At 35.1% G+C, this 10,585-nt stretch overlaps 1 protein-coding gene across 2 annotated transcripts in view; it reads right to left on the bottom strand.

Annotated features, from left to right (window-relative positions):
* Positions 1 to 1,291: 1,291 nt before the first annotated feature.
* The window catches only part of LOC117334191 (protein amalgam-like), a 58,203-nt gene continuing 48,909 nt past the window's right edge, over positions 1,292 to 10,585 (bottom strand). For both annotated transcript variants that reach the window (XM_033893675.1, XM_033893674.1), the window contains exons 5-11: positions 10,258 to 10,386; positions 9,458 to 9,754; positions 9,061 to 9,195; positions 8,680 to 8,799; positions 6,187 to 6,453; positions 5,652 to 5,852; positions 1,292 to 5,332 (exon numbers count right to left, since the gene is read on the bottom strand). In XM_033893675.1, coding sequence (XP_033749566.1) covers positions 5,238 to 5,332; positions 5,652 to 5,852; positions 6,187 to 6,453; positions 8,680 to 8,799; positions 9,061 to 9,195; positions 9,458 to 9,754; positions 10,258 to 10,386 — 1,244 coding nt within the window. In that variant the 3' untranslated portion in view covers positions 1,292 to 5,237. The remainder of the gene's footprint in view (positions 5,333 to 5,651; positions 5,853 to 6,186; positions 6,454 to 8,679; positions 8,800 to 9,060; positions 9,196 to 9,457; positions 9,755 to 10,257; positions 10,387 to 10,585) is intronic.

Here is a 10,585-nt window from a genome sequence, read left to right as displayed (position 1 = left end):
TCTTTTTTTCTCGTGGTGTCGATCTCCTGTTTCATGCTCTAATGTTACTTTAGTATATGTTTGTAAGTACATGGGATGATTGGTATGCTGTGAGCCTCGTATTGAAGGAGGTACTCAATGATGTTCTTTTTAAGTCCTACTATTCTCTGATTATACAAAGCCGTGTACCCAAGGACTTGTCTCATTTGATTAGTTTATATCGACGAGGCAGCACTCTAAAGTACAAAAAAAAAGACAAGCTGCTTTTGCAAAATGGACAAAATCGGTGAAAGAGTAGTCATCCAATATTTCCATAAAAAAGGTTTAACAATTAAGGATATTCATAATGATGTGGTAGCAACACTAGAGAAAGATGCCCCTTCATATGCTACAATGAAAAGGTGGGTGGCGAAATTTAAGCACGGCCGACAGCCTTGAGGATGACCCCCGTCCTCGAAGGCCTGTCAATGTTTGCAACCCCAGATTTGGTCAATAAGGTTCATGATATTGTTATGACAGACGAGTCACAGAAAGATATATAGCCAGTACCAAGACTTCTTACAGTTGATTAGAAGCACACCAGGCGCACATTATCACGTGCTAATCTTAAACTTTTTGAGGAAGATCCTGCCCACTTTCTTCAGAGATTTGTCACTATGGATGAAACATGGGTCCATCATTTTACCCCAGAGGCCAAACAACAATCGAATGAATGGAAACACCTTGGCTCTCCCCCTGCTAAAGAAGGCAAAGACTATTCCATCAGCTGGGAAGGCTATGGCCTCGGTTTTCTGGGATGCAGATGGTAGTCTGATGATAGATTATCTCCAAACGGAACACACAATCAATGGCACATACATACACATACATATGGTTCACTTCTGAGGCAAATATTAAACTCAAGGGACGCGGAAAGCTCACTAAAGGTGTGCTATTCCATCAGGACAATGCTCCTGTTCACAACATACGATTTTGGCTTTAAATTGATTGAGCATCCGCCTTATTCACCTGATCTCGCTCCATCAGACTTTCATCTATTTCCAAAACTGAAAACAGCTATTTCAGGCACCCACTTTCAGTCCGATGATGACGTCATACATGCAGTGGATGACTTTCTGAACAGCTAAGAGCAGGAGTTCTATAAAAGTGGCATCGGGGCTCTTAAACACCGCTGGCAAAAGTGTATAGATACTGAAGGGGAATTTGTGGAAAAATAATACAATATGTCCGGCAAAATTCAAATCCTTCAATATGAGGCTCACAACATCAGCCCTCGTATGTTGTTGAGTAAAGAAAACGTTGACAAAGTTTGTATTGTTCTGTAAAACAGGTTTTATTTTCTTTACACGTCCTTTCAGTTCATACAAACGTACACAATACACACACACACTGGTATACTTACAGGGAATATTGAAATATGAATATATTAAAAGGGAAATCATGTTGCTTGATAAGCAATAGAAAATTTAATCAATTAACAACACGAGCAATTAATTACCAACGTGCATTTGTGATAAAAAGACGTGATTGCACGACAAAACACGTGGTAAGAACTGCGGATCATTTTTCGGCATTTTGATTGTTTATCATTTTCACTAAAATGATTCCTTATATTGTCTAATATTTTTATTTTGGTGTTATAAGTGAACATCAGTTCAGAAGACATGATGTTATGTTCCGGAATCAAGATAGATAGGTTCAATTTATCAAACTATTTTTGTGAGATAATAATCTCGACAACATTAAGTGGTGGTACATGAATCAATATGCTACATTTGTAACTTATTGTGTGAATAAAAATGCTATGTAATATCTTATGACAGAAACTGAAAATATTATTTATTTCTCTTTGAATAATTTCTGTCAAAATCTCACCAAGTAGTATACAGTGTACATTGCAATAACAATATGATGCATTTTTTCCAGTAAAAGATAATGAAATAACCAGATGTGGGTTCATTACGGTGCAGTGCATATATGTAGCCACAGGTGCTTGACACGTTCATGTGACCCAGAACAAAAACACAGATAAATAAACCCTTGGTACGACTCCTAGTTCATTTATAATTGACAAGGACAAAGACATTGTTTAAAATTCAAAGTTGTTTTTTAAAGTACAAATGGAGTCTTCCTACATAGCATCTCGGGAGCAGCAGTCCGACTTGAAATCTGTTTGGTATCACTGGTAAGGTTAGGTTAGTTCCTTAAACAGGAGCCATATACACATATAGAAATAATCAGACTTATTTGTGGTCAGAATCGAACATTAAATAACATGTCTTCAATTTCGAAGACGATGTTTATGACCTTGAATGAGATATGTGATGGTCGGACCCTCGTCTGGTTAATTTGCAACGCTGAGTCATAGAAATGTGTCAGGCCCCTATGTACATGTATGTTGCTTGTTCAAGCAACCCTATGAGACATTTTGTCAATTATTAGAATCCACCTTCTCAACACGTTTCAAAACCTCTGATTTCATCTTGATTTTGTAACCGTTTTGAACAAAGCGCCACTGCCATTACACAGATAGGATTTCAAAACGATCTTACATAGGAAATGTCTTTGTCGTATTGTAGGATAATAAGCTCGGGAACAAGAGAATGTGATTCTGAGAACAATAAAAGTCAAACTCAGATAACAGATGGATGAAGGTAAAATACTAATCGGTGATATTTGTTACACGTGTTGAAATATGAATATATATCTGGGTTCAATAACACATCCACTCACCTAAAACAAAGAAAACGTATGTCCTGATTATTCAGTTATGACAGATTTTCAGTATCATCATGCTAAACAGCGTTCCGTCGTACTAAGATTTAACAGTTCGAAATTAGTTTAATGAATTTTATGAAAATCATATTCAGAGTGTATATTTAACTATGTATATTACAGTTGTACGTTATCCGACGGTTACAAAATACTAAACTCCCTATATTCGTTTAATGATTAAAGTTTTAAAGCTTTACGTACTTAATTACTTAACTTAAAGCTTAATCATACTTATTATAAAAAAATCATCACACACACAAAAATAAAAATCTTTTAAAGTATACCAAACGAAACAATATACAATCAAATTTAGTAAAATACACTGTAGCTACTATCAGACCTTGTTAAACACTGTCTCAGAAATCTCTACATGATTCAGATTTTACTGATGGACTTTTGATTATAACTATTGCCATGGAAACGGCAGAATTAAGATCAGATTTATAGTTGTTATGAAGATTTTCAAAAGTGAAATCACCGGAATTGCCGATAAGGAATTTGATTCATCGAAATGTACAATTTATTTCTCAAATGTTCATTAAAATACAAAAGAACGACAACAGACGAAACGTAAATACAGATTTTGCATGTTAAACTAAACCATTTTCACATACATTCCTCACAATCCTATTAGTAAGACATTACACTAATATTACTGAATCTCCTATATTTGGTTTTTCATCCTACGTCTTTTTCTCTCTCGTTCAGTATTACAATAAAAATGTTCTATTTATACAATCATTCCAAATGTCATTCAGGCCCTTCAATCTTCATCATCTTTCATACAATTAGTCATATACCTACACTTCCGGTTACACTTGTACGCAACCTCCTTTCACCGCCAGTACCGGAAGTCAGCGTTAAATTACAACCATACTCCTACAGCTACACTTAACTATTTACAAGAAGGGATAAACCTACACAAGACGACCACAAACAAAGGTCTAGTGTCAACTGATCTAGTCTTTGTTTCCTGTGGTATGAGCTAAACATAGAGAGCGAGTAACTGTCACATTTCCGTTTAACCTGCTAATACATGGCTTGACGGGAAGTGCTCCGATGTTTTGATCAAACTAGTGTAACTTGGAGGAAAGTCAACGCAACGTTTACTTCTCATTGTCTCGAGTCGAACGAGTAATATACTCCTGACACGTGGTTTGGATTAACGCGACACCGAATTAACGTAGTTTGAATCAAAGAGGCTCCTAATTAACGCAGTTCAGATTAGCGGTACTCCGACTTAACGTAGTTTATTATAATTAGATAAAAACGATTCCGAATTAACAAGGTTCGGATTAACGAAACTCCGAATCACTGTAGTTTGGATTAACGAGATTCCGAATTAACGTAGTTCGGATTAACGAACTCCGAATCACTGTACTTTAGTTTAACGAGATTACAAATTAACGTAGTTCAGGTAAACAAGAATCTGAATTAACGTAGTTCGAATTAACGAGATTCCGAATTAACGTAGTTCGAATTAACGAGATTCCGAATTAACAAAGTTCAGAATCACGCGATTCCGAATTAACGTAGGTCGGATGAACGAGATGTCAAATCACTGTAGTTCGGATTAACGAGACTCCGGGTCACTGGAGTGTGATTTAAAGAGGCTCCTAATTTACATAGTTCAGATTAACGCGACTCTGAATTAACGTAGTTCAGATAAAAGCGATTCTGAATTCCGAATCACGGTTTGGATTAATGAGATTCCGAATTAACGTAGTTGAAAACAACGCGATTCTGAACTAACGTAGTCTTGATTAACGAGACTCCGAATTACCGGATTAGAAAATGCTGTGTTATAAAATAACCAATACCATTTCAACTGAATAAGAAAAAAACAGGTGATAAGCGGCACATGTCAGTAATATATCAACTGATACAATGATAGCTTATTATTTCGGATGAAGAAATGAGTAGCTAATATTTGAAACCGGAATGTGGAGTGTTCGTTGTGCATGATTCCGGATAAAAGATATTGTTTGAAACGCGTATGTGGTTTCGGTTTAAACAGATAGCTTTTTGATATTTTTTTTCTAATAACTATCAATCATCTTGAATTTGTATACCTTTTATGTAATGTTTTATCGACATTTTATACTCCCTTTAATGTGTTATGAGTTCCTACCTAACCTGTGGACGGACTATCAACGAATACTGCAAAAATAGGGGCTACATTTGGCTACTGTGATTGTACACTAGAAATGATGAAATGTCGCCACGACATTCTGATCTTATTGTTGTAATAACTCTAACAAAACCTAGATCTCATTTAACCATCAATATGCCATATTTAACTTGTAAGATAATTCATTGGCACTAAATTAAAAATCTGTAATGTATCCCGTGGATTAACCAATACATCCGGAAGTAGTCACTAGGTAATACTGTAAATCTGATCCCGTCGCCTGTGTTCGGATTCCGGAATAATACGATTTTATAGATCAGATTGAGCAGATAGGACAAACATTGCACTGTCTTCACCAGATGGCCAATACGGTAACAAAAAATACTAAAACTGGAGTAAACGTCGCTCTCATTAACGGTGATGAATTCTCTCCTCCTGGGGGAGAATCTGAAAATAAGATAAAAGTGATGTTTATCTTCAATTTCCATACAAGTGATGACAAAATGCATAGATAGCATGCCATGTCAACGTAACATCCATTACGAGCCAACCACGCTGTACTGCTTGGTGTTGTTTTAGCTAACGTAAAGTAAATATCCAATCGTGTATTATCAGTTTATTTTTACACCATAATTTCAAAGACATCCGACTTTATGTAAAACGTTAGTTCAGTCATCCAAGGTTAGAACTGAGAAATCGTATGTCTATAGCATAAACATTAAATTGGGCATCAATTCTGTCTCAGACAGTAAATCGAGATGAATACCTGTTCCTTGGTTGTTTGGTTTTGGTGAGGTAGCTTTTATTTCCTCCGCTGGGTTGTGAACGTTGTCTTTTTTCATCGTCGTTGTCGGTTTCATTGTTGTGGATTCGGGTGTCGTTGGCAATGTCGTCGTCGTTGTCGTTGTCGTTGTCGTGGATGTCGGCGCAGCTGTGGGTGCGTTCGTTGTGTGAATCTCTATCAATTCTGTAATTAGCGAAATATCACCAGGCTGTTATCGAATATTCGATTTCGTATCAGTATAGTGTTACTTTGGATAGGGCAGCTTCCCAATTATCCTATGTCAAGTCTGGAGACCAGTTCATTGGGGAAAATACTGAATAAAAATAGGTTCTAGTTTAAACGGATAATTTTGACCTGTTGATGTTTTACTCGCTACATGTATATTTTTTAAACAGAAAAAAAATGCATTTGTATTTCAAAGAATCATTTATAATTATTAGCAAGAAAGTATAGGAATATCGAAATTGAGAAAATTGCAGATCATGAAAAGCAAGGGAGGTAATTGAATCAAACTAACGGATTGTGCTGGAACTGCTATTAGCTGTGTTGACTGCCTCACAAAGGTAAGTGCCGAAGTCTTCCGAAGTGACACTGTCTATTCGGAGTGCCATTATCCAGGTGCTTTCGTCTACTTCCGATATATCGACAGCTAAGTTTTCTGTCGAGTCTTCTTTCCGCCAAGACATCTGAGGTAAGGGGTGGCCCCGAACAGTACAGTTGATCTCAATCATCTCTCCTGCGGAGAACCGGTACTCTGATGGCTGTACAGACACCGTGGGTGGATCTGAAGCGGGAATAAACATACTCTATAATATCTATATTGACATACTCCGTAATATCTGTATTAACATACTCTGTTATATCTATATTGACATACTCTGTAATATCTATATTGACATACACTGTAATATCTATATTAACATACTCTGTGATATCTATATTGACATACTCTGTAATATCTGTATTTACATACTCTGTAATATCTATATTGACATACTCTGTAATATCTATATTGACATACTCTGTAATATCTATATTGACATACTCTGTAATATCTATATTGACATACTCTGTAATATCTATATTGACATACTCTATAATATCTATATTGACATACTCTGTAATATCTGTATTTACATACTCTGTAATATCTATATTGACATACTCTGTAATATCTATATTAACATACTCTGTAATATCTATATTTACATACTCTGTAATATCCATATTAACATACTCTGTAATATCTATATTGACATACTCTGTAATATCCGTATTGACATACTCTGTAATATCCATATTAACATACTCTGTAATATCTATATTTACATACTCTGTAATATCTATATTGACATACTCTGTAATATCTATATTGACACACTCTGTAATATCTATATTTACATACTCTGTAATATCTATATTGACATACTCTGTAATATCTATATTGACATACTCTGTAATATCTGTATTTACATACTCTGTAATATCTATATTGACATACTCTGTAATATCTATATTGACATACTCTGTAATATCTATATTGACACACTCTGTAATATCAATATTTACATACTCTGTAATATCTATATTGACATACTCTGTAATATCTGTATTTACATACTCTGTAATATCTATATTGACATACTCTGTAATATCTATATTGACATACTCTGTAATATCTGTATTGACATACTCTGTAATATCTGTATTAACATACTCTGTAATATCTATATTGACATACTCTGTAATATCAATATTTACATACTCTGTAATATCTATATTGACATACTCTGTAATATCTGTATTTACATACTCTGTAATATCTATATTGACATACTCTGTAATATCTATATTGACATACTCTGTAATATCTGTATTGACATACTCTGTAATATCTGTATTAACATACTCTGTAATATCTATATTGACATACTCTGTAATATCTATATTGACATACTCTGTAATATCTATATTGACATACTCTGTAATGTCTGTATTGACATACTCTGTAATATCTGTATTAACATACTCTGTAATATCTATATTGACATACTCTGTAATATCTATATTGACATACTCTGTAATATCTATATTGACATACTCTGTAATATCTATATTAACTTACTCTGTAATATCTATATCGACATACTCTGTATATCTATATTGACATACTCTGTAATATCTATATTAACATACTCTGTAATATCTTTATTGACATACTCTGTAATATCTATATTGACATACTCTGTAATATCTATATTGACATACTCTGTAATATCTATATTGACATACTCTGTAATATCTATATTAACTTATACTGTAATATCTATATCGACATACTCTGTATATCTATATTGACATACTCTGTAATATCTATATTGACATACTCTGTAATATCTATATTGACATACTCTGTAATATCTATATTGACATACTCTGTAATATCTATATTAACTTATACTGTAATATCTATATCGACATACTCTGTATATCTATATTGACATACTCTGTAATATCTATATTGACATACTCTGTAATATCTATATTGACATACTCTGTAATATCTAAATTAACATACTCTGTAATATCTATATTGACATACTCTGTAATATATATATTGACATACTCTGTAATATATATATTGACATACTCTGTAATATCTATATTGACAAAGTTTAGGAGAGGGCGGATCTTGTTATGTTGGTTTACAGGTATGAACAATTCGTCGGACAAGAGAGAACAAAATGGTAATTCGATAAATAAATGATACTAAACTAGACAGTATGTAAACGTCATAAAGAGAGTTTAATTATATATATAGAAATTTTGTGGGACTCAAGAGCTTATACTGATATATATCAGTATATCGATAATATGTGGAACATGGCAGTCTTTTTGGTATCTATGATGGATCAGATTAGATACAGATTCCCGTTAAGACAGCATGTCGGATCATACAGGTCCTGATATAGACAGTGGGTCAGACTAGAGAAGTTACTAATTTACTCACATTCTACGTCTATCTGTATAGCCAGAGTGTCGGACCCGAGAGGGTTTTCAGCGAAGCACGTGTAAGTTCCAGCATCGCTCCCTTGGATATTGGTCAATGTTACTGTCCCGGGCCCTATTTCTGTAAAACAAAAAAGTTTGTCAATAAACACGCCGTGCTCCATATGGTGGATTTTTATCGCCATACCGGCACGTTTTACAAATCCTACCTGGCTGCAATCGCCATAAAACCCGTAATGAGGCTCCCAACACCGACTGTTTTGTTAGAAATGTGATTTTTCTTCTCCTATATTCTATACAGTAGTAATATTTTTACAACGAAGAAAGCTACTTAAATCATTTAAAATACGTCAATCTGGAAAATATTGTCGTGTTAACGTACCTGTCTGTCTGTCGTCCCTGCTCCAAGTTACAGTTGGTGATGGGGTCCCGGAGGCGAAACATTCTAGATCAACTTCTGTTCCTTCTCTAACGATCATATTACGGCTCGACTGTTCGACGATCACTTCAGGAGCACCTTATGGATTCACAAACAAAGTAGATGTTATCGAACTAGTCTAATTTTGTAAAATAAACATTTCAAGTCCACTTCAAGGGCGATAACTCTTACACTAAAGTGGTACAGTAAGTTTCACAATACCAAATACAGATCCAAAGTGATTCTGTTAAGATTGCATGTCTTTACATGCTTGCTTCTGTCGAGAGTGTTGTCGGGAAAATACACTGTTGACAATTATCCAATCAACACCTGGGACAAAATCACGTGATGTATAACATACCTAATGCAAAAACAGTGATATTATGTTGCGCCGTGCCGTGCGCATTCTCAGCGTCGCACGTGTACACCCTGTAGTCGATGCGGTCAATATTGCGGATGAGAAGAGCAGAAGTGACCACTCCGTCCAGCGGCTCCACGTAGTTGGTGGTTTTAAATTTCCAACTGTCCATTATACGCTGACCATCGATATACCATTTCATGTCTGGAATGGGACTGCCCTCTGCCGTGCATTCCAGGGTCGAGTCTCGACCGATGTACTGACCCATATTCCTCATCATGGTTTGAATCTCTGGCGCATCTGAAAAAATAGGTCAGTCATAAAAGCCACACGAGTTATCTCCCTTTCAAATGACTTGGCAAGTTTGTATGCCAATTTGATTCCCCGATATTTGTAATAAATCAAAAATGAATTTCTTTTAAAAACTGATGATTATTTTTAAACGCAAAATTAATTTATGTAAAATGTCCATTGCATTGATACATTTAGTCTGAATATATACTACTTAACCGACACATTGTGTATTTTGCCTACTGCTACGTTGTACAGTAGCCCGAGTTTCTTCTGGCCCTGACACCATGTCTGGTGTACCAGATATGGAGTAAGGGCCAGAGGAAACTCAGGCTAGTTGTACAGGTACATGGTACAAGGAACCCAAGCACAGATTCGTGACTCTAAACTACATGTACCGAGAATAATCCAAATTATGAAATGCTGAATTTATATCTATTATATCTTTATATAATTAATTAAAATTCAATTTAGCCTTGGTTAATCCAAAGACTTTGGTTTTGATTACGTACAAAGCACGTCCACGGTGATGTTTCTTGAGGCGCTGGGTTCGATACCATTGGAAGCATGACAGATGTACTCGCCGGCGGAATGACGAGTTATTTGAGGAATGTTGAGAATGTTGCCAGTTTGCTCCAATCCTGTAAATACAACAAACAGAAAATAAATGCATTCCGAAAGACAATGCTGTATATACATCAATGCTTTATAAACAGGAATTCATTCAAATATGTTAAAGATAAGACTGTAAACTCATACGTGAGAATGCACTTTAAATTTGTTCATTTTGACGTATAGCATCGATTGTAAGAGATGTAAAAACTAGTGCAAAGAAGACAG

This window comes from Pecten maximus, chromosome 9, assembly GCF_902652985.1.
Source record: "Pecten maximus chromosome 9, xPecMax1.1, whole genome shotgun sequence".
Lineage (NCBI taxonomy): Eukaryota > Metazoa > Mollusca > Bivalvia > Pectinida > Pectinidae > Pecten > Pecten maximus.
Note: the sequence above shows the minus strand (reverse complement) of the source record. Positions and strands in the feature narration are given on the sequence as shown.